The sequence below is a fragment of the Bubalus kerabau genome, chromosome 13, assembly GCF_029407905.1.
Source record: "Bubalus kerabau isolate K-KA32 ecotype Philippines breed swamp buffalo chromosome 13, PCC_UOA_SB_1v2, whole genome shotgun sequence".
NCBI classification, from domain to species: domain Eukaryota; kingdom Metazoa; phylum Chordata; class Mammalia; order Artiodactyla; family Bovidae; genus Bubalus; species Bubalus kerabau.
In genome coordinates, this window is record NC_073636.1 from 43,114,396 (window position 1) to 43,138,953 (window position 24,558).

The 24,558-nt window shown below is 44.5% G+C and overlaps 1 protein-coding gene and 1 non-coding gene across 3 annotated transcripts in view; one reads left to right on the plus strand and one right to left on the minus strand.

The window, feature by feature from the left end:
- Window positions 1-24,406, minus strand: part of ABHD12 (abhydrolase domain containing 12, lysophospholipase) — a 53,470-nt gene extending 29,064 nt beyond the window's left edge. For both annotated transcript variants that reach the window (XM_055544140.1, XM_055544139.1), the window contains exon 1: window positions 24,104-24,406. In XM_055544140.1, coding sequence (XP_055400115.1) covers window positions 24,104-24,294 — 191 coding nt within the window. In that variant the 5' untranslated portion in view covers window positions 24,295-24,406. The remainder of the gene's footprint in view (window positions 1-24,103) is intronic.
- Window positions 977-1,048, plus strand: TRNAG-ACC (transfer RNA glycine (anticodon ACC)). The gene has a single exon. It is a non-coding gene; the product is annotated as a tRNA-Gly (tRNA).
- Window positions 24,407-24,558: the final 152 nt, after the last annotated feature.

Genomic DNA, 24,558 nt, shown 5'->3' on the forward strand with positions numbered 1-24,558 from the left:
CAAACACCACAGTTCAAAAGAATCAATTCTTCAGCACTCAGCTTTCTTCACAGTCCAACTCTCACATCAATACATGACCACTGGAAAAACCATAGCCTTGACTAGACGGACAAAGTAATGTCTCTGCTTTTCAATACGCTATCTAGGTTGGTCACAACTTTTCTTCCAAGGAGTAAGCGTCTTTTAATTTCATGGCTGCAGTCACCATTTGCAGTGATTTTGGAGCCCCCAAAAATAAAAGTCTGACACTGTTTCCACTGTTTCCCCATCTATTTGCCATGAAGTGATGGGACCAGATGCCATGATCTTTGTTTTCTGAATGTTGAGTTTTGACAATGGTTAGCTTATGGCAATTTCATGAACAATCCAAGTATAACTGTTACAAACCAATGTGTTAGGTTGATATAAGTGAAATAGAAATTGTAGGAATGGATTTTTCAACAATAGTTGAAACTCACAGGACCTTAGAGGGCCCTCCGGGACACAAAAGCCTTTCTGCATCTTCCGTTCCTAGGAAAAAGGCTTCACTCAGCCTCTTTGCTGCTGCTAAGTCGCTTCAGTCGTGTCCGACTCTGTGCGACCCCATAGACGGCAGCCCACCAGGCTCCCCCGTCCCTGGGATTCTCCAGGCAAGAATACTGGAGTGGGTTGCCATTTCCTTCTCTAATGCATGAAAGTGAAAAGTGAAAGCGAAGTCGCTCAGTCGTGTCCAACTCTTAGCGACCCCATGGACTGCAGCCCACCAGGCTCCTCAGTCCATGGGATTTTCCAGGCAAGAGTACTGGAGTGGGTTGCCATTGCCTTCTCCGTGGCTTTCTCTGATTTCCAAAGGGCAGATTCAGACAGTTCCTAATCAGGGAATGGAGCCAAAGCAGAAGCAAAGGAGGGGCAGTTAAGAATAGTGCAGCCTTGGGGCAGGGTCCTGGTTCCGCCTCAAGGGATATCTTTTAGTTCAGAATCTGTATGCACTATGACTTCCCTGGTGGCTCAGATGGTAAAGCATTTGCCCACCATGCAGGAGACCCAGGTTCAATCCCTGGGTAGGGAAGATACTCTGGAGAAGGAAATGGCAACCCACTCCAGTACTCTTGCCTGGAAAATCCCATGGATGGAGAAGCCTGGTAGGCTATAGTCAATGGGGTCACAGAGTTGGACACGACTGAGCGACTTCACTTTCACTTTTCTGTATGTACTGCAGAGACAAAGTTCTGTATGGTCAAAACTATGGCTTTTCCAGTAGCCCTGTATGGATGTGAGATCTGGACCATAAAGAAGGCTGAGCATTGAAGAATTGATGCTTTTGAACTGCGGTGTTGCAGAAGACTCTTGAGAGTCCCTCGGACTGCAAGGAGATCAAACTAGTTGATTCTAAAGGAAATCAACGCTGAATATTCACTGGAAGGACTGAGGCTGAAGCTGAAGCTCCAATACTTTGGCCACCTGATGCGGAGGACTGACTCACTGGAAAAGACCTGATGCTGGGAAAGATTGAAGGCAGGAGGAGAAGGGGATGACAGAGGATGAGATGGTTGGATGGCATCACCGACTCGATGGACATGAGTCTGAGCAAGCTCTGGGAGTTGGTGATGGACAGGGAAGCCTGGCGTGCTGCAGTCCATGGGGTCGCAGAGTCGGACATGACTGAGTGACTGAACTGATACTGATCTTGGCTTGGCTTTCTAGCTTCAAAAGACTTAAAAGTCTAATCTGAGATTCCTTATGAAATGTTCTAGCAGAGGAAACTTTTAAGAAGCTTATGTGGTCAGCTGGTACTCTTGATGCACCTGTGTAAATGATTAGGCCAACTTAAAAAAAAGTCTGAATCTGAGTACCTTTGATCAAAGACATGACTGTACAAAGAAATTTAATGTTTCAACAGAAAACTAACACCCTAGTGGGTTATTCGGATTCTAGTCCTGTTCATTATCTTTGACCTTTTATGATCTGTCTGTAAACTGGCCTAGATCCTGCCCTCTTGCACATTTTATCAGTCTTTACCAAACTCTCAATTCTTTGGTTTTCCTTCAAAGTCTGGTTACAATCATCCTAACATTTCTAATTTTCTACCTGATGCAGGAAAGAGCCAATTCTGACTCCATGATGGATCTTTTTCTTTGACTTTAATCTTTGCTTTCTGCTGTTTTTGGTATTATAACCATATATATAATGGCTTGCCTCAGGGAACTCTACCTCTCTGCCTTACAATTAAACAAAAAATGCCTTTGTTTAACTTACAGAGAGATAATCTGACCCTGCCCACATGTGAATGGCTGTAAGAATGAAGAGATTAACACATCCCCACCCCCTGCTGCTCCAAGAGGTGCTCCTAGAAATTAAGAACACAACCTTCCCTCTGACATCCTGGGATTGACCAATCTTTGAAAGTGAAAGTGTTAGCTTCTCAGTCCTGACTCTTTGCGAACCCACGGACTGTAGCCTACCAGCCTTCTCTGTCCATGGAATTCTCCAGGCAAGAATACTGGGGTGGGTAGCCATTCCCTTCTCCAGGGGATCTTCCAGACCCAGGGATCAAAGCCTGGCCTCCTGCATTGGCAGCCAGGTTCTTCGCTGTCTGAGCCACCAGGAAAGCCCAGGGAACACCTGACCAATTTTTCAGTTCAGTTCAGTCACTCAGTCATGTCCGACTCTTTGCCACCCCATGGACTGCAGCATGCCACGCTTCCCTGTCCATCACCAACTCCCGGAGTTTACGCAAACTCATGTCCATCGAGTTGGTGATGCCATTCAACCATCTCATCCTCTTTCGTCCCGTTCTCCACCTGCCCTCAATCTTTCCCAGCATCAGGGTCTTTTCAAATGAGTCAGCTCTTTGCATCAGGTGGTCAAAGTATTGGAGTTTCAGTTTCAACATCAGTCCTTCCAATGAACACTTAGGACTGATCTCCTTTAGGATGGACTGGTTGGACCTCCTTGTAGTCCAAGGGACTCTCAAGAGTCTTCTCCAACACCACAGTTCAAAAGCATCAATTCTTTGGTGCTCAGCTCTCTTTATAGTCCAACTATATCTTCCCCAGGCAGATGCTCCAACCACCTGCCCGATCCCTCTGCCAGCAGAGGGAACAGAGTTCTGGGTGAAGACTCAGAGCAAGGCCCCCTCCAGTAAAACACCCCCTCAGGCCACAGGAGACCCCGGAAGTCTAAGTTGCCACACTCCCAAACCTGGGCTCCGAGTGGAAGTGGGACAGAGCTGGCCTGTCCCTCCTCACATTCCAGACGCCAGGGCCAATCCACCCTCTGAGTCTCGGTCTCTTCAACTCTAACGGAATCTACCTGAGAGGCCTGCTGTGCAGAGCAGACCCACAAGCTTGGCACGGTCACGGTCTCTGTCTCGAATTTGGGGAACACTGAGCTGAACCGAAAGAGTCTCTGTCACATTAGTGCTTAAGAGCAGTAGTTTGACACTTCATAAATGACCCTGAACTCTGTGTGCAGCGTCAGAAGGGAAGCAAAGCAGAACTCAGGCACCGGGCAGTGGCGGGGCGGCCAGCCTGCCCAGCGTGGACCCCACCCGGGCCTGGCAGCTCAGAGTCGGACCCACCTCACCCTAAGGCGCTCGGGCCCCAGCCCATGTGCACTCTCCTAGCAGAGTCACAGGACCTACCTGTTCAGCTTAAGTGTTCCACTCCAGGCCCCCAAGGACACGTCCCACGGAAGGGAGGTGGGTCACGGTGCTCTGAGCTCAGTGTTACCCAGGCCCGGTGCTCCTCGACTGTCACCTGCTCAGAAAGGCCTGTCAGCTCATGCCCAGAACTATGAGGCAGTCATCAGACGTGAGCACCGTTATCTCCGGCTCTGGGCCTTCCTAGGCCACGACTTACACTTGTAGTTAGGGGCGGCCGAGTGACTTGCTTTGGCTCAGGAAACGAGTGGAGAGACTACGTCCTTTCTGGGTGGATGCTTCAGGAGCAGCAACAGCCCACAAGGCAGAGCAAGAGAGTGTGTAGCTGAAGGCCTGGCCAGCCCGGCTCCTCGGCAACCCCGGAGAGCAGAGTCCACGCCGGACCCCCAGCGGGTAAGAACCACCAGTGAGCTGAGGGTTCTGCTCCATGACCTGGTCTGCCCTGACAGCACTCAGGTCAGATCAACAACATGCAAGTCTGAAAGGACTGAGCTCCCAATCTGTGTGTCTTGTGTGTCTCCAGGTGGAGTTTCCCAGGCAAACCAAACTAACATGTCCAGAGCTAAACGAACACTTGGGCTTCTGCCCTCTCCTCCGGCTCTGCTTCCCCTCCAGTTTTCCATCTTAGCAGATACCTGTGCCCATGGCAAACCCTTAGTAGTCATTCCTGACCCTTCTTCTTGCCCTACCTCCACTTCCAACGCCACTTCCAAAACATTTCAAATCTGTCCACCTCCAGTTCCCTTGCCTGCTGCCTCTCTGCTCCAGGCCAGCCACGTATCTTGCCTAGACCAGCAGCCCTAAACTTTTTTGATTACACATTCAATCAGTAACATTTCTGAAGCATGCCCTCAATATATACATATTAAATGATGCACACATATAACTGGGTGGTTAATATATGAATATGAACATAATAAGAAGTCCCAATATTTCCTTCCCATATCTTAATGACTGTCTCATCCACCTCCTGGGTGAACCCACCCCATTCTGGAGATCAATACCTTGGCCTTTGGAAGAGACTTCTTAAACAGAACCACCCCCAACCTCCACCTGCGTGCTATATAGCCAGAGAGAGCCTTTGAGTCTCCTCAAAAGGAGACTTGGTCATAGCACTGCCCCCCTTAGATAATCAGATCCAAGAGCATCTGAAACAGGTCCCAGGAACACTGTGCACCTCTGACCTTCCAGCCCTCAGTCTCCAGCACAGGCCTAGTGTTTCCCCACTTCCTCTGACCTTCCAGCTCTGTCTTGGGCATGGGTTTAGTTGCTTCCCCACTTCTGAGACCTGTCCACATCCCCAGCCCTGTGTTCCCTCCAGCTTTCAGCTTCAAGGCTGTTTGCTCCAAGGTCTCCTTGGCTGTTTATTCTAATTCCTCTTACAATCATTATATATTAAGGCTATTACCCCTCTGTCTGACATTATATATATTAAAATATTTTCCTCTACCATTTGTCTTTTTAACTGGGAATATTTATAAGAGATCTTCTAATGGTTTTTTTTGTCCTTATTGAAATACATGCAACTTTAGAAAAGGATACTGAAAATCTCAGACTTCTTCCTCAGCTCCCTGAGAGGTGGTGAGCTCAAGGGCAGCCTCCCCGCTCTGACTACCCTCTGCTTACCACCTAGTCCCTGGTCCCTGGTCCCTGGCTTGCTGTTTGCAACTGTGGATGATCTGTGTCCCTAGGACCTACTCATGACCGTGCACTCTGCCTTCCCTAAAGGGAAACTGAGGCAGACTGATCCCAAACAGAACTGCATTAAATCTATTTGGGAAAGAAACACCATCTTTGGACTTCCCTGGTGGTCCAGTGGTCAAGAATCTGCCTGGCAATGCCGGGGACATGGGTTGGATCCCTGGTCCAGGAAGATTCCACGTGCTGCAAAGCAACTAAGCTCCTGCACCACAACTACTGAGCCCATGCACCTAGAGCCCACGCTGTGCAACAAGAGAAGCCATGGCAGTGAGAAGCTGTGGACTGCAACACAGTAGCCCTTGCTCACCACTAGAGAAAGCCAGATCTGGGGTAGAGGTGGCTAACACATCACCAGAAGTTTGTACTTGCCCTTTCTTAGGGCAGAGCTATTTTCCTCTTGCAGATTTTGTATATATCTTTCTTATAGGTATTTTTTGTTACTGGCATTTTTGGTCTTCTCTTCCACTACATCTCACAACCAACTCTTGTTGCTTTTATCAATGAAAGCTATGGTCCCAGCACCTTAACCTTCTGCCTCCCACACAGGGGACCATGCACCCACACACCAGGGTGGCATGCAATGATGGGGGTAGAAACTGTTCATGTCAGGGGAGACGGGGGTAGAGAATTTACCACTTATGCTTCAGTATTTTTAAAATTTTTAAATATATTTCTTGTATATAATAAAAGAGTTCAAAACTGGAGGGACTGTATTAGCATGAACAGGCTACATCTCATGGCAGTAACGACCACCCCCAAATCCAGCAGCATGAACAACAGCTCACACTTCTTGCTCTGGCTGCATGTGCAGCACAGGTCAGCAGGGGCTTCTGGTAGTCCTCGTTGCTCCGGAAGCACCGTCGCTTCATGACATCATCAACTCCACAGACGGTGTTAGGAAAGATGGCACGGAGAACCAAGAACTGGCTGTGAAACACTTCTACCTAGAATCACATGTCACTTTCTACAGACCACAGGACCACATCTCTGCTTCAAATGGGCGAGGCCTGGAACTGTAAATTCAGGGAGCGGCAGGGACGCGCCCACAGGGTGGAAAAGCTATGAGAGCACAGCACTCACAAATGGATAAAGTGAGCTACTTCACAATTTCACATTGGAAAAACTTGCTTCTTAAAGGACCTCTAAGTAAATATTTTAACAAAGGGCTATTTTTAGATGTAAGTGAACCTGCCTTCTCATTTTTGTTTTCCTATCTGAGAAGCCTTGCGCTCTGGACTCTTTACTCTATTAGAAGAGTACACACAGGCATCGCAAAAACCCCTACTTAACCTCATTACAGCTGCCTGGGACATGTTCCACCTCCAACAGCCAAGGTGCCCAGTACTGATGATGTGGGAGTCCCAGATAACACTGGCTCATCAGAAAGCCACAGGGGCCAATGAGGCTGGCTCCGGGGACATCGCCCCCAGGCTCCTGGCTTCCCCTGGCACCGCCAAGGATGTGAGGCCTCGCCAGCCACTCCAAAGCTTCCACAAGGAGTGGGTGCCAGACCAACCAGGAGGTCCCAGAGGGTGACACCCACTGGAGAGATGGCTCTGCACCAGGCCTGTGAGCTTAGAAGCCCACTCCTTAGCACCTCACTGCGTCAATAATGTGGTCAGAAAAGGAAAGCAACATCCTGGCTAACTCATTAGTTTCCCTCAACTGACATCTGCCCAATATTTTCAACCCATGCCATTTCCTTGTTCTAACAGTCAGGCTGTGTTGCAGCCCTAATAGAGGCAGGAGCACACCGGCTCTGCCTCCAGTGGCTGTGTCACTCTGGTCAAGCTATAATGCGTAACTACCTGTGACTTGATTTCCTCATCTGTGAAACGGGGATTACAGTACCTTTCGAGATAGCTATAAGCATTTAAGTCAATACAAGGGATTCCCTGGCAGTCCAGTGGTTACGGCTGAGTTTAATCCCTAGTTGGGGAACTAAGATTCTGCAAACCACATGGTACAATAAAAAAATAAATAATTATTATAACCCCCTTTTTACTCAAGAAGCAGTATTTGTCCAACACTAGAACTGTCGATAAGAGACAGTACAAGTCTCTAAACAAGGCAGTACCCACCCTACCAACTATTAATAGAAACTACCTGCTCTCCAGTGCCAGTTTCATAGCAAAAAAGTATTTGAGAAAGTTCTGAAACCTGTAGCAACAGAAAGCAAAAAAACAAGGACTTAACAATACAGGTGGGACTTTCCTGATGGTCCTGTGGTTAAGAATCTGCCTTCTAACACCGTGGGACTCAGGTTCGATCACTGGTCAGGGAATTAAGATCCCATATGCCACAGGGCAACTAACCCCTTGCACCACAATGACATGGCCCGCGTGCTGCAATGAAGACCCAGAGCAGCCAAAAATAAATAAAAACACAACCAAAAATACAGGTAATTCAATTATCTCCCCCAAAAAGCATAAAAACTAGGGAAACAGATTAACATGTAAAGTAGGTGTCTCTTGTGAACTTCTTTTAAACACAAAAAGTAGACGGAGTGAGTGGACAGGAAAAAAGCACTACACCCCTCACTCTATAATGATATATAATGCTGCTATAACCTTGCTGAAATCTTAGTACAACTCCATGAAGCAGGTAGAATAGGTAACACTCCTCTTTTAGAGATATGGAAACCAGGCTCACAGTATGGATTCATTTACTCAAGATAAGGCCTCATCGTGACTTCATGTCCTGGGACTCTCAGTCTGCGTCCCCTCTTTCCATTCCACCAAATTTTCATTCGGAATGAATTAAATTGCATTTTCAGAAATCCAAAAAAAATTGAGAATGAAACTTGATCCTCAGCTTCCCTGGGTTTCTCCCTTACACATTCCTCTGTCCATGGGATTCTCTAGACAAGAATACTGGAGTGGGTTGCCATGCCTTCCTGCCAAAGACAGGACAAAGACCAAGACAAATTACAATTAAAACAGCAAAATTAAAGATAAAGAATCTTAAAAGTAGCAAGAAAAAAAGCAATTAGTTATGTGCAAGGAAACTCCCTAAGCTGACTTTCCAGCAGAAATTTCACAGATCAAAATGAAGTGACATGATATACTCAGTGATGAAAGGGAAAAGAAATCTATGCCTGTAACCAAAAATATTTTACTTTACATATAAGCAATAGCTAAAAGAATTTCACACCATGACACTGGCATTGCAAGAAATGTTCAATGGCCTTCTCTAAGCAGGATTTTAAAAAATTGGAAAAAAAACCCCTCACAACTAGAAATATGAAAATTATGAAAGGAAAAACCTCATTGGTAAATGCAAACACACAGTAAAAGCAGTGCACAACCACTTATAAAGCTAGTAGGAACAGTATAAGACAAAAGCAGCTAAATCATCTATATCCACAATAAGTAGTTAAGGCAGATACAAAACAAAAAGTCATAAAATATGCTATCAAAAACACTACATAATGTGGGGGAATAACGCACGGTTGTTAAGAGTACATTTCAACTTAAAAGATCATCAACTTAAAATAACATGTTATTACTAATATATATTATATATATTTATGTGTGTGTGTGTAATTGTTATATATGAACATCATGAAAAGTGAAAGTTGCTCAGTCATATCTGATTCTTTGCAACCCCATGGACTATATAGTCTATGGAATTCTCCAGGCCAGAATACTGAAGTGGGTAGCCTTTCCCTTCTCCAGGGGATCTTCCCAACCCAGGGATCGAACCCAGGTCTCCTGCACTACAGGTGGATTCTTTACCAGCTGAGCCACAAGGGAAGCCCAAGAATAATACTGGAATGGGGAGCCTATCCCTTCTCCAGCATATCCTCCAGACCCAGGAATCGAACCAGGGTCTCCTGCATTGCAGGCAGATTCTTTACTAACTGAGCTATCAGGGAAGCCCATGAACATCATGGTTATGAATATCATGGTAACCACAAATCAAAAGAAAACCCTACAACACACACACAGACACACACACACACTCACCCAAAGAGAAAGCAATCCAAATATATCATCAAATCAGATGGGGGGAAAGAGCAAAAGAACAAATAAGAACTATAAAAACAATCAGACAAGAATTAACAAAATGGCAATAAGTATATACCTATCAGTAATTACTTTAAAAATAAATTGATTAAATGCTGTATTCCATAGACACAGAACAGCTGAACAGATAAATAAAAAAACACAACCTATCTATACGCTGACTACAAGAGACTCATTTCAGATCTGAAAACACAGAAACTAAGGTAATGGAAAATGGTATTCCATGCAAATGGAGACAAAAAGAGAGCTAGGGCAGCAATATGTATACCAGACAAAACAGATTTTCAAACAGACTATAACAAGAGACAAAGAAGGATATTATATAATGACCAAGGAATCAATCCAATAAGATATAACAATTGTAAACAAATACACATCCAACATAGGAGCAACTAACTACATAAAGCAAATATTATCACATTTCTGACTGGAGGATTTTTGCAGAAACTATTGCCAGTAGCCGGCGATTTGTTATGTAAGTGAATACTGAAATGTCTCTGGTCAATAATGTTCACGTAACAAAAGATATATTAATACATTTCTGGTCAATAATGTGTTAACAAACATAAAGGGAAAAACTAACAACAACACAATAATAAGAAAGGACTTTAACACCCCACTTATATCAATGGACACATCATTCAGTGAAAAAAATCAATAAAGAAACATTAGCCTTAAATGACCCACTAGACCAGACGAACTTAACAGATATATCAAGTCTCAACAAAGTTAAGGTGGAAAGCATACCAAGGATCTTTTCAAACCAAAAACCAAAAGTAGGGAAAACCACTAGAGCATTCAGGTATGACTTAAATCAAATCCCTTACAATTTTCCCAGGGTCACATGCTAATAAGTGAAGGGTTACCTGGAGTTGCTAAGAGCTGTACACAACTTAGTGACTGAACAACAACAATCCAGTAGCTCACAATATGATTGTATTTGGAAACAGAGCCTTTAAAGAAGTGAAAATTTTATCTGGTGTCCTTATAAGAAACGTGGACAGAAATGCAGAGGAAGGACCACGTAAGACACAGGGAGAAGACGGCCTAGGAGAGAGGCCCGAGAAGAAACTATCGCTGCCAACACAGTGATCTCAGACTTCCAGGGTCCATGTATAAAGTACACAAATAAAATTTACTGTTTTAGTGATTCAGTCTGTAATACTTTGTTATGGCTGCCCAAGCAAACAATTACATCTGATAATCCTTGATTTGGAGTATTACTTTGCTAGCGTGTGAGATGAGTGCAATTGTGCGGTAGTTTGAGCATTCTTTGGCATTGCCTTTCTTTGGGATTGGAATGAAAACTGACCTTTTCCAGTCCTGTGGCCACAGCTGAGTTTTCCAAATTTGCTGGCATATTGCACGCAGCACTTTCACAGCATCATTTTTTAGGATTTGAAATAGCTCAACTGGAATTCTATCACCTCCAATAGCTTTGTTTGTAGTGATGCTTCCTAAAGCCCACTTGACTTCACATTCCAGGATGTCTGGCTCTAGGTGAGTGATCACACCATCGTGATTACCTGGGTTGTAAAAATCTTTTTTGTATAGTTCTTCTGTGTATTCTTGACACCTCTTCTTAATATCTTCTGCTTCTGTTAGGTCCATGTCATTTCTGTCCTTTATCGAGCCCATCTTTGCATGAAATGTTCCCTTGGTATCTCTAATTATCTTGAAGAGATCTCTAGTCTTTCCCATTCTGTTGTTTTCCTCTATTTCTTTGCACTGATCACTGAGGAAGGCTTTCTTATCTCTCCTTGTTATTCTTTGGAACTCTGCATTCAAATGGGTATATCTTTCCTTCTCTCCTTTGGTTTTCACTTCTCTTCTTTTCGCAGCTATTTGTAAGGTCTCCTCAGACAGCCATTTTGATTTTTTGTATTTCTTTTTCTCGGGGATGGGCTTGATCCCTGTCTCCTGTACAATGTCACAAACCTCTGTCCATAGTTCATTAAGCACTCTATCAGATTAGTCCCTTAAATCTATTTCTCACTTCCACTGTATAATCATAAAGGATTTGATTTAGGTCATATCTGAATGGTCTAGTGGTTTTCCCTACTTTCTTCAATTTAAGTGTGAATGAATTTGGCAATAAGGACTTCATGATCTGAGCCACAGTCAGCTCCCCGTCTTGTTTTTGCTGATTGTATAGAGCTTCTCCATCTTTGGCTGCAAAGAATATAATCAATCTGATTTTAGCATTTGCCATCTGGTGATGTCCACGTGTATTCTCTTGTGTTGTTGGAAGAGGGTGTTTGCTATGACCAGTGCGTTCTCTTGGCAAAACTCTATTAGACTTTGCCCTGCTTCGTTCTGTACTCCAAGGTCAAATTTGCCTGTTACTCCAGTGTTGTTTGACTTTGTTTGGTGTTTCTTGACCTCTTACTTTTGCATTCCAGTCCCCTACAATGAAAAGGACATCTTTTTTGGGTGTTAGTTCTGAAAGGTCTTGTAGGTCTTCATAGATCCGTTCAACTTCAGCTTCTTCAGAGTTACTGGTCGAGGTATAGACTTGGACTATTGTGATATTGAATGGTTTGCCTTGGAAACGAACAGAGATCATTCTGTCGTTTTTGAGATTGCATCCAAGTACTGCATTTAGGACTCTTTTGTTGACCATGATGGCTACTCCATTTCTTCTAAGGGATTTCTGCCCGCAGTAGTAGATGTAATGGTCATGAGTTAAATTCACCCATTCCAGTCCATTTTAGTTCGCTGATACCTAGAATATCGACATTCACTCTTGCCATCTCCTGTCTGACCACTTCCAGTTTGCCTTGATTCATGGACCTGACATTCCAGGTTCCTATGCAATATTGCTCTTTACAGCATCGGACCTTGCTTCTATCACCAGTCACATCCACAGCTGGGTGCTGATTTTGCTTTGGCTCTGTCCCTTCATTCTTTCTGGAGTTATTTCTCCACTGATCTCCAGTTGCACATTGGGCACCTATCAACCTGGAGATGAGCACCCAATTGCACTCATCTCACATGCTAGTAAAGTAATGCTCAAAATTCTCCAAGCCAGGCTTCAGCAATACATGAACTGTGAACTTCCAGATGCTCAAGCGTTTTAGAAAAGGCAGAGCAACCAGAGATCAATTTGCCAACATCTGTTGCATCATCGGAAAAGCAAGAGAATTCCAGAAAAAACATCTATTTCTGCTTTATTGACTATGCCAAAGCCTTTGACTGTGTGGATCACAATAAACTGTGGAGAATCCTGAAAGAGATGGGAATACCAGACCACCTGACCTGCCTCTTGAGAAATCTGTATGCAGGTCAGGAAGCAACAGTTAGAACTGGACATGGAACAACAGACTGGTTCCAAATTGGGGAAGGAGTACATCAAGGCTGTATATTGTCACCCTGCTTATTTAACTTCTATGCAGAACACTTCATGAGAAACGCTGGGCTAAATGTAGCACAAGCTGGAATCAAGATTGCTGGAGAAATATCAATAACCTCAGATATGCAAATGACACCACCCTTATGGCAGAAAGTGAAAAACTAAAGAGCCTCTTGATGAAAGTGAAAGAGGAGAGTGAAAAAGTTGGCTTAAAGCTCAACATTCAGAAAACGAAGATCATGGCATCTGGTCCCATCCCTTCATGGGAAATAGATGGGGAAACAGTGGAAACAGTGTCAGACTTTATTTTTGGGGGCTCCAAAATCACTGCAGATGATGACTGCAGCCATGAAATTAAGACGCTTGCTCCTTGGAAGAAAAGTTATGACCAACCTAGACAGCATATTAAAAAGCAGAGACATTACTTTGCCAACAAAGGTCCTTCTAGTCAACGCTATGGTTTTTCCAGTAGTCAGGTATGGATGTGAGTGGACTATAAAGAAAGCTGAGCCCTGAAGAACTGATGCTTTTGAACTGTGCTGTTGGAGAAGACTCTTGAGAGTCCCTTGGACTGCAAAGAGGTCCAACCAGTCCATCCTAAAGGAGATCATTCCTGAGTGTTCATTGGAAGGAGTGATATTGAAGCTGAAACTCCAATACTTTGGTCACCTGATGCAAAAAGCTGACTCATTTGAAAAGACCCTAATGCTGGGAAAGATTGAGGGCAGGTGGAGAAGGGGATGACAGAAGATGAGATGGTTGAATGGCATCACCAACTTGATGGACATGATTTTGGGTAAATTTCAGGAGTTGGTGATGGACAGGGAGACCTGGCGTGCTGTGGTTCACAAAGAGTCGGACACGACTGAGTGACTGAACTGAACTGAATCCTTGATTAAATATATCAGACATTGTGAATTTCACTTTGTTGTGTACTCGCTATTTTTATATGCCTATAAATATTACTGAACATTGTTTCAGGATGTAGTGAAGTTACTTGGACACAGTTTGATTCTTCCAGGGTTCGTTTTTATGATTCGTGCTGAGTGCACACATGGGCGGAGCAGCACTCTGCTGAATACAGAATACAACTCTGGATGGCTCTCCAGAGTTCTCTCTGTGCCACTGTCTCCCCCTGGTCCTCTGTCCTGTAAACTGTAGGCATGCCGGTGTGCCTAGGCTCTCAGCACCTCACCCACGGCTCAGGGAGTCAACCTGGCTCTCCACATCGCTTTCCCCTTCCCTGAGCTGCAGTGGAGAAAGTCACATATGCAGTGGGAAGCTGGAGCTGTTGCAGGACTCCTTTGTTTGTCACCCCTCACGGACCACTGTCTCTCACTGCCAGTGCCCAGTGTTTTGAAAGCTCATTTCATGCATTTTGTCTGGGCTTATTTGTTGTTGTAGTTATTTCAGGGTAAATTTAGCCCCTGTTACTCTATCTTGGCCAGATATGAAAGAATCAAATTTCTATTAAAAAGTGTCTATATTTAGTTTTCATCAATTCCTCCATGACTGCAACAATCAAAATTATTAAGAAAGAATTTTTGGCCTTATTCCACTATATTAATAGGTATATCCCCAAACACATTTTCTATTATAATAAATATTCCATCATATATGAGTTTATACATATATATATATATATATATTCCATTATATTTTCTCACATTCTCTCAGAAGGAACAAAAAAGTAAATCCAAAATTCACATCTGAAGACTAATAGTTGGACTAAATTCTACCTAGTTTATAGGTGGAAACCTGAAGAACAATCTTCAAACTCTTACTCAAACATAGTACTGGGAGTAATTTCACTGAACACATCTGAAAGCTTCAAGACCTTAATACACAAGAGCAATCCATAAATGTTCCCAGAGAAGAAAACAAAAAGTCATGAGGAAATTGGCAGAGCTTAACAGCTGGTTGTCCTACTGTGAAAAGGCCTTATTCTCCTGACCGTAACAAGGATGTTCTATCACTATAACATAGCTTGTTTTCAAGCGCTTTATACATAATTGTATTACTTAGTGTTGAAAAACAAAATTCACCTGAGCAAATCCTAAAAGATCTTATTGGCTTTATTTAACAATTCATCAATTGGGCAGCATCTCACATAGTAAATAACAAAGCAGCTCCAAAGAGCTACACAAAATGAAAGACTTTCCTAGGCAGAAGGGAGCAGAACAAGGAAGTTTTACAAGACAAAAAAACTGGGTTGTTTATTCCAAGGTCACTTTCCTTTAGGAGATGACAGGTTCCGATAGGCAGATGACCTCATCAGTGCTGACTAGGTGATTTCCAATTGACTGGTTTAAGAATTTGAGCCGAGACTGTAATAAAATTTCTGTTTGGTGATGTGGGGCTTATTTAGCATAAGCAATTCCATTCTGGGTACGTTGTCTGCTTTTTAAAACTACCTTGCTCTGTTTTTCTTCATAGCACTTTACCACCTCCTTGAAATTTACTATATATTTACATCTACCTTTTTTTGCTATCTTTCTCCCTCAAGAGGAGAATGAGTTCCACAAGGACTGGGAACTGTCTTGACTGTAACATTCTATTCACAGCCTCCAGCACACAGTAAGTCTTCAACAAATACTCACTGGATGAATAAAAGAAAAATCATACTAGCAATCTTCTCTACAGCTGCCACACTGCTAACAGTATTATCCACAGGACAATTTTACTTTCTCGATTATATTCTATTTTAAATCTGTATTAGGAAATCCTTTTCATTTCTGCAATCAGAAGAAAAAAAAAATGAGAGAAGAGCAGAGGGAAACAGACAGGATCCCTCTGGGGCTACCTTTCATCACGGCGACTGCCATCTCTCACAGCGGCCTCACACAGGATCCCTCCTCAGTCCCTGCAGAACCTCCCTGGTGCTTCCTCAGGAAGCCCTGGGCTGTACCAGCAGGTTCCCAGCTGGCCGACACCGTCCTTTCCTTCTGGAGCCCAAAGCTGGCATCCAATGTCCTAGGATGGCAGTCTTATTTTCCTTCCTGTAGGTTCTGCCACGACATGCCTTGTCAAACTGTGCTCTGTCCCTAAACTGTGAACATTTATTTTATCTATAGATAGCTTGATATGCCAGGGATGCATTGAAAAATGAGTTACATCCCGTCAGAGAAGTGGAAGCCTAAAAGATGAGATATTCTGAAGATAAATGAGTACAAAACAATGTCAAGAGTAACAAAGGACGATTGAGAGATCAGACTAACCGTCTCCAGCCATCCTTGCATTGTCTCTACCACAGACATCATGAAAATGTCACACATAAAAACTGACTGACAACAAACTCCCTGAGGATAGGCACTGCCTTCTTTCATTTTCCCAGTGCCTAGCATGATTTCAAACAAACAACAGAAGCAAGTTAACTGTTGGTTGAATAAAATAAACCTATGAACATGGAACAACAGACTGGTTCCAAATAGGAAAAGGAGTACGTCAAGGCTGTATATTGTCACCCTGCTTATTTAACTTATATGCAGAGTACATCATGAAAAACTGATGGGAGTACATCATGAGAAACAGCTGGGCTGGAAGAAACACAAGCTGGAATCAAGATTGCCAGGAGAAATATCAATAACCTCAGATACGCAGATGACACCACCCTTATGGCAGAAAGCGAAGAGGAATTAAAAAGCCTCTTGATGAAAGTGAAAGTGAAAGTGGAAAGTGAAAAAGTTGGCTTAAAGCTCAACATTCAGAAAACGAAGATCATGGCATCTGGTCCCACCACTTCATGGGAAATAGATGGGGAAATAGTGGAAACAGTGTCAGACTTTATTTTTGGGGGCTCCAAAATCACTGCAGATGGTGACTGCAGCCATGAAATTAAAAGACGCTTACTCCTTAGAAGAGTTATGACCAACCTAGATAGCATATTGGAAAGCAGAGACATTACTTTGCCAACTAAGGTCCATCTAGTCAAGGCTATGGTTTTTCCAGTGGTCATGTATGGATGTGAGAGTTGGACTGTGAAGAAGGCTGAGCACCAAAGAATTGATGCTTTTGAGCTGTGGTGTTGGAGAAGACTCTTGAGAGTCCCTTGGACTGCAAGGAGATCCAACCAGTCCATTCTGAAGGAGATCAGCCCTGGGATTTCTTTGGAAGGAATGATGCTAAAGCTGAAACTCCAGTATTTTGGCCACCTCATGCGAAGAGCTGACTCATTGGAAAAGACTCTGATGCTGGGAGGGATTGGGGGTAGGAGGAAAGGGGATGACAGAGGATGAGATGGCTGGATGGCATCACTGACTTGATAGACGTGACTTTGAGTGAACTCCAGGAGTTGGTGATGGACAGGGAGGCCTGGCGTGCTGCAATTCATGGGGTCGCAAAGAGTCAGACACGACTGAGCGACTGATTTGAACTGAACTGATGAGCATGCAACACTGACAACGCCACTTTCAGGTAGGAACAAAATGATGTTCCAGGCCCAGGAATGGCATAAGTCAAGCATGAAACAGTAAAGAGTCTATGCTGTACACATTATTAGGAGAAAGAACCAGCTGAAAGTTAAAAGCCATACATGTATTTTAAGACCCTGAACTATAGCATCCAAATGACCTGCTTCCACTCTGAACATTTTCCCCTTCCCATTATAAATAATTCAGTCAATTCATCTAAATCTTGCATGGAGATCCAAGTTTGCTAAGACCTGAAAAGAGTTTCAACTTTCTTTTCTTTACCCTAAACCTCAAACCAGTCAATCCTAAAGGAAATCAACCCTGAATATTCATTGGAAGGACGGATGCTGAAGCTCCAATACTTTGGCCATCTGATGCAAAGAGCTGACTCACTGGAAAAGACCCTGATGCTGGGAAAGACTGAAGGTGTGAGGAGAAGGGGATGGCAGAGGATGAGATGGTTGGATGGCAAAATCAACTCAATGAACATGAGTCTGAGCAAGCTCCAGGAGATGATGAAGGACAGGGAAGCCTGGCATGCTGCAGTCCATCAGGTAGCAAAGAGTCAGACACCACTGAGCGACTGAACAACAACAAAGCTCAGGACAACTTTCAAGTTTCAAGAAGAAACCCTAAATTCCAGCATTCCTGAGTTGTGCTTGTATTTCTTCATTGACACTCCTTCTCTGTCTTCATCTTTGCAAAATGACACTCCTCACACTGACACTCAACTACCCCCTCCTCTTTTTACCTTCTCAGGGCATTTCCTGGTAAACCAGGGCATACTTGGAAAACAGAATACACATAATTAAAACAAAGCCTACAAGCACCATCTCAAGACAAATTCTGCTAGAAACCTCTATTTGTTTATTAGCAAAACCTGAGGGGCAAGAATTCTGCTTATGAACCATATGATCACTGATGTTGCCCTCTGTTCATGTTGATCTTTTCTCCACCTCAAACCCAGCCTAACACCCTCCTCACTGGCCTGTGTGCGGAGTCCTCAGGTGGGGGGGTGCAAGGGGAGCTGCCCTCAGACCTCCCAAGACCAGGTCGCACTCAGCTGTACAGAACACACACAGCAAGGCACAGCTGCAACGACTGCCCGTGAAAACCATTTCTGTCCTTCAGTGTTGCAACACCACATGTTAGAAAAGTGAGTCTCTGCCAAGGAGATTGTCTGTCTTGTTAATGAGACATTAGCAAACATGGTAGGAAACATCCGATTAGGCCAAAGATAGAGAGCTAAGACTGGGTCCAGGTGGAGAGCTGAAAGAGAAACACTTGTGGTAGCTCCTCTCCCCTGGGCAGAGGGCTTTGTTCTTATTTCAGAGAAAACAGAAGCACCCAGAGAACTTCCAATGCTGTCCCACACAGCAACTTCACAGCACCCTTGGGGATCCCTAACCTATTTGTGGATCCCAGAGACATCATGCCACCAGCAGCTCTTTCATACTGGAGCCTCACCCTGCTTCTATAAGGGAGATTTTTATCCCCACATCATGAGGAAGAAATAAGCTCAGAAAGTTAAGCAATTCTCCCCAAGACATGAACCTGAGAACACTCATTTGAGACTACGCAAACTTTCCTCCAAAATATCAAATGATACTAAGATGGGCACCAAGCCTAAATAACAGGTCTTTCTACTAACCGGACATCTCGGGCAGATTTCTGGGCATCACAGTTCCTTGTGTCAGCAGCCTGACACTCCAGACACTGGCCCTCAGTTCAGGAAGAAACAAATCACCTGTCCACTCCCCATGTGGACACTCAAGTTCTATGGCATCATGTCAAGCATTTGACTTAATCTGTCAGTTTTCAAGATTGTATTACAATTAAATTTTCCCTATAAACTGCATTTTGGAAGGAAAAGTGCTCTAGTGGGAGGAGCAGGAGGAAGACCTTGAGTCTGGAAAGGTGTCCCCTTTCCACTGCTGTCAGCAGAACCCTGAGGCGATGATCCATCTAAGCCTCTCTCCAAGACTACCTCTATGCTAAGTGTCTTCTGGAGCTCTTAATCTACCTAAAAAGTAACTCCTGCGTTTAAGAAGTCCATGCCCAACACTACTGTAGAAGACAGGCACTCCCTTGAGAAGGGAGAGTACATACTGGCTGAAAGGAACTGGGAAGTAAGCAGAGATACAGGACTCAAGTTCCAGGGTCCTGAGTTCCAGGGCTGGAATGTGTCCCTGCTAAGATAAACCACAACTGGGAAGAGAGGGACTCAGTTGGGAGCCCCACTTGAAGCACCATAATGTAGCCTCCCTGGCTGCTTGTCTTGGTCCATGAACAAACTCTACTCTGGGGAGGGAGAAGAGAAGAGGGTGGAGACAAGTAGACTTTAAGTTCAAAAGCTAGCTCTGAGAGCACTCTCTTATCTCCATATGTAAAGAAAGAGATACCAGGCAGAGAAGCTTGTCTGGTGAGCTCCCTATTCACCCTCAGGAAGATGAACCACCCAGCTTTCTGGGTTTTGGTAAAGCCTTCTGCAACCCTGCATGAAGTTCCTTCTTTTGGGTCGAGGAGGAACCAAGGGTGATGCCTGCATTCTTCAGTATTTACACACAAAGGTCACCAGATATGAAACCTCCCAGGCAGTCCACTGACCTTGATTATCTGGCAGATTTGGCCTCTGAGTTGGCAGTGGGAGGACAGTCTAGTTCACTTAAACACAGACCTATACGTCTTACCGGGCTTCCCAGCTGGCACTAGTGGTAAAGAACCCACCTGCCAATCCAGGAGACATAAGAGCCGCAGGTTTGATCCCTGGGTCGGGAAGATTCCCCCGGAGGAGGAAATGGCAACCCACTCCAGTACTCTTACCTGGAGAATCCCATGGACAAAAGAGCCTGGCGGGCTACAGACCATGGAATCACAAACAGTCAGACACAACTGAGCACTCCCTTTACTGAATACTGCCAAGAACTCCAGGATTACAGAAGAGAAGATCAAAGGCACACAGAATCCCTCATTTGCCTCCTCATACCAGACATGTGCAAAGCCAAAGCAGTATCCAGTACCTCCTTTCATAGACTGTAGGGCTAACCTGTAAGCCGGATGCCTTCCAAAATGACCCTTTAGTCCAACTTAGTCCAAAACAAACCCAAAGGGAGCTACACTCAGTATTTTGTAATAACCTAGAAGGGAAAAGAATCTGAAAAAGAATATATATATATATAACTAACACATTGCAAACCAACTATACATCAATTAAAAAAAAAAACACCTGGTTTTACCTCTGAGGTGGTTGTCTTTATCTAAATTAGTCTAAAAAGTTAAGGGGTCACAGACACACACCCAGCTACTCTTTAGGAAAGACTGGAAGATCTGGATGCCCTGGAGCCACATTCCTGCCGGGCAGTCAAAGGAAAGAAAGCAGCTCTTGCTGCCCTCTTCAGAGAGAGAACGTTCTCTCCACTTCTCCACAGCCTCAGCACCACCCTGGGCTCCCAGAAAAATACACACAAAATATTTTTTTATTCAGGAGAAAATCCAAAATTTTTCTGTGTGTGCACACATGCGCTAGAGCAAGAAAAAAGAGGGGAGGGCGTGTAAATACCTAAAATAGCAAACAAGACTGGAGAAGAGCCCCAAGTCTAGAGGAAAAGCTAGATGTAACAGATGATTTTCTATAGACATATAAATCACCAAAACTGAGCCCAGAAAGAGACTGCAAATCTAAGAAACTATGACAGTTATAAAAATGCTGTATTCTAAAAAAGCACCATGCTCAGAAAGTTTTACAGGTGAATTCTACCAAAATTTAAAGAAAGAGATCATTTCAAAAGTACAATATTTAAACTGGCTAATGAAGAGAAAAAGATAACTTTTAATAAAGCTATTAAAAACACTAAAACCACTTGGTAAAGATGGCATTAAAAAAAGAAAATTACAAACTAGTCATACAAATAATGGTACAAAACTCCCTAGTAAAATATTAATAAATAGAATCTGTCTACATAACAAGAGTTATTATTGATGATTCAATAATATAAAATGATGACTCAATAATATGAAATCTATTACTACAACTCAGCATATTAACAGGTTAAGAGACAAAATTCATATGATCATTTCACAGATGCTAAAACAGCATTTAATATAATTCAACAACCATTTTTGATCTTGAAAAAAAAGACAAAACAGCAGCAACACACCCCTTAGTAAAATAACTAACTTGGCATAAACACTAAAAGAATTCTCCTTAAAGTCAGGAATAAGATAAGGATACTCAGTATCACCCCTATTATTCAACCTTGTTCTGGAAATACAATGTAATCAAAAAAGAGAAACAAAAGACATAAAAAGTAGAAAACAAAATGATTATTAATATTTGCAGCTGATATGATAGCATACCTGGAAAATTCAGGAACTGCAAAAACTACTTGAAACTAAGATTATATAAGTTGCTAGATACAGAATTAATAAATACAACTAGTAATGTATAATATAAGAAAATAACAACAAGAGATTAACTAGGAATACACTTAAGAAATGTACAGGATTTTAAAACTGACTTAAAAAAACATTTCTAAGACAAGGAAATGTATATGTAGACTCATGCTCAGTTGCTCAGTTGTGTCTGCCTCTTTGCAACCCCATGGACTGTAGCTTGCCAGGCTCCTTTTGTCCATGGAATTTTCTATGCAGGAATACTGGAGCGGGTTGCCATTTCCTACTCCAGGGGATCTTCCCCACCCACATCTCTTTGTTTCCTTCATTGGCAGGCAGATTCTTTACTACTGCACCACCTGGGAAGCTCAGATAGGATACTAAATAATATTAAATTAATTACAAATAATAAATTGCTAGTTTTGATACAATTTAATAATAGTATTGGGGTTGTATATATTTCAAATTCCTTATTTGTTCAAGATACGCTGTGAAAATATTTATGGACGAAATCAGTTGTTTTAGAACAGTCTAGTCTCCCCACCATATCAAAAATGGAGGAGAGGAGGAACAGATGATTCAAGACTGGCAAAACATGGAAAACCATTGAAATGAAGGGACGGGCTCATGGAGGTTCATTATGCTGACTCCTCTACTTCTATTGAAAATGTGCACAACAGAAAGTTAAAAGAAATGTGCAAGGGTACCCAAACAAAGATGGTTCAAGATGGAAATAATCCCAAAGATGTATAATAGGCTTACAAAAACATACAAAAACTGCCACCTAACCACTAAGAAAGGCAAATTAAAGTTACAAATCAGATGTCAATTTTCAGCAACCAAGTAGAAAAAGATAAAAATATCTGGTAATATTCAATATTTGGGTGAGGAGACTGACATTAGTGGAGGGAGTACCAGTCGTACAAGTTCTTGGGAGGGCACTTTCAGTCATCAGCATACACCCCTTGGCTCAGCAATTCCACTTCTAGGAATCTATTCTGGATATTCATTCAACAAAATATTTTCTCCCACCTAAGACGTGCCTCTGAAGACAGAAGCCCCAAGAACAATGTCCCTGCTCTCACAGGGCTTCCATTCTCCGGTGGGAGACTATACACAAAGCCAGTCAAGTGTGCAGGCAATTAAGAGGGATAAAGAAACAACTAAACAGAAAGGGGCCAGTGGGGGCCAATGGCTATTTTGGATGTGCTAGTTTGAGAAAGCCTTTCTGAAGAGGTGACAGCTGAGCAGAGACCAGGCTGAAGGAGAAAACTCAGGAGGAGAAGGTCCAGGAGAACATTTCAGGCAACAGGGAAGGAACCATGGGGTAACTCACAAATTTGCCCTTCCTGCCCTCTGCTTTTCTTTTTATTCCCGTAACAGCCTTTTCTTTATTCAAAGGAAGTGGCACCACTAGAACGTCTCTCTTTGTCCTCAACTCAAAAATAAAAATAATCAGACTCTTTTAATACAGTAGATCTTTCAAGGGCGATTGCTTCCCCAAACATTACTATGCATCCCAATTTGTCTTCTTCAAAGGAAGAGCTTACAACCTAAGTGTTATGTCAAATCTGTTAATAAAAGTGCATTAAAGCCAACTGTGCGTTTTTAATGCAGATAAACCTTTCCACAAAACAGATTATCTTCACAAGAGATGCTGATCAGTTGCTAGATAATTTTACACAAAAACAAAAATTCTGTCGATCTTTGGACTTCCAGTAGGAAGGGGAACCACTGACTGAGGTGAGATGTGTATATAGTTTAACTTCGTGATCTAAGTTAACATTTTTTAGGGGCTCTTTGGATACATATTTTACACTGCAGAGGCCTGTGTCAATTAAGGGCATTCCAGGGGATCCCAAAAGCAGTGACTCTTGCTACAACATCTGAGAACATTACATACTAACTTTTTCAGTCACCAAGAAGCATCAAGACTTCAAAACTGTCATGAGTGATAAGTTTCACGAACAGCCAGATAACAGACACCAGCCTAGGGGAGGGTCCAGCCGGCGTGAAAAACACTCCTCTCTCAACTGAGAGATGAATTCAACGTCAACGCGTTCATCTCCCCAAAGGGAGGCCGAAGACATCTTCCGGACCGGACAGCGCTTCCCAAGGGGTCGACTCGGGTGGACGCGTTCCACACACCAGAGGCCAATGGCTCGCGATCGCCGGGTATCCACCTGCCCTCTGCATTCGAGGGCACAGCGCCCCACGACCCCGCACCCCGCCGAGCCCTCAGCCTCCCCGAGAAGGCGGCGCACCCCGGCGACTGCACACTGCGGACCCTCCACTGTCCCCAGGGGCCCCGCTTGCGCCGGTGAGCTGCCCACCCCGCGGGAGGGATGCTGGGTCAACGCCGCGCGCGCGCTCCCCGCCCCCCCCCCCCCCCCGCCGCCACCGGGCATCCAGGGGCCCCCCCAACCTCGTAGGGAGGCGCTCCCCAGCCGGGCGCCGGGGGGTGGCCCGCAGGCCCGCTCGGGGAGGCACCCAGGGATGGGACGGCTCGAAGAGGCCGGCGGGGCGCGGGGCGGGCAGCTCCGAAGGGGCGCGGGCCCCAGCCGCCCCCGCCGCCCCTCACCTGCCCAGCGCCCGCTTCATGCCCGCGTCCGCGGCGCAGCGCGGCTCGGCCGGCCCAGGGCCCGCCAGGCACAGGTTCTGCTTCAGGCGGCAGTCGGCGTCCAGCGCCGCGGCGGCCGGGCCGGCGGAGGGCGAGCCCGAGGCGGTACGGCGTTCATGCTCCAGGGCGACGGGCTCGGTCCGCTTCCTCATTCCGTGGCCAGCACGGCCAGTCTCGCCCGCGCCGCCCGTCGCCACCGAGGGGAGCCACCGCTGAGGGGAGCCGCCGCCGCAGCAGCCGCCGCGAGCCCGCCGCCCTGACGTCCCTGCCGGTCGGCGGGCCCGCCCAGAGCCGGTCAAAGTTGGCCAATGAGCGTCGGGAGGCGGCCAACCCGCCGCGCCCTCCCAGGCCCGCCCCCTCCAGGGGCCCGCAGCCATCTTAGAGACGGGCAGACGACGCCGTGGCGGGCGTCACTG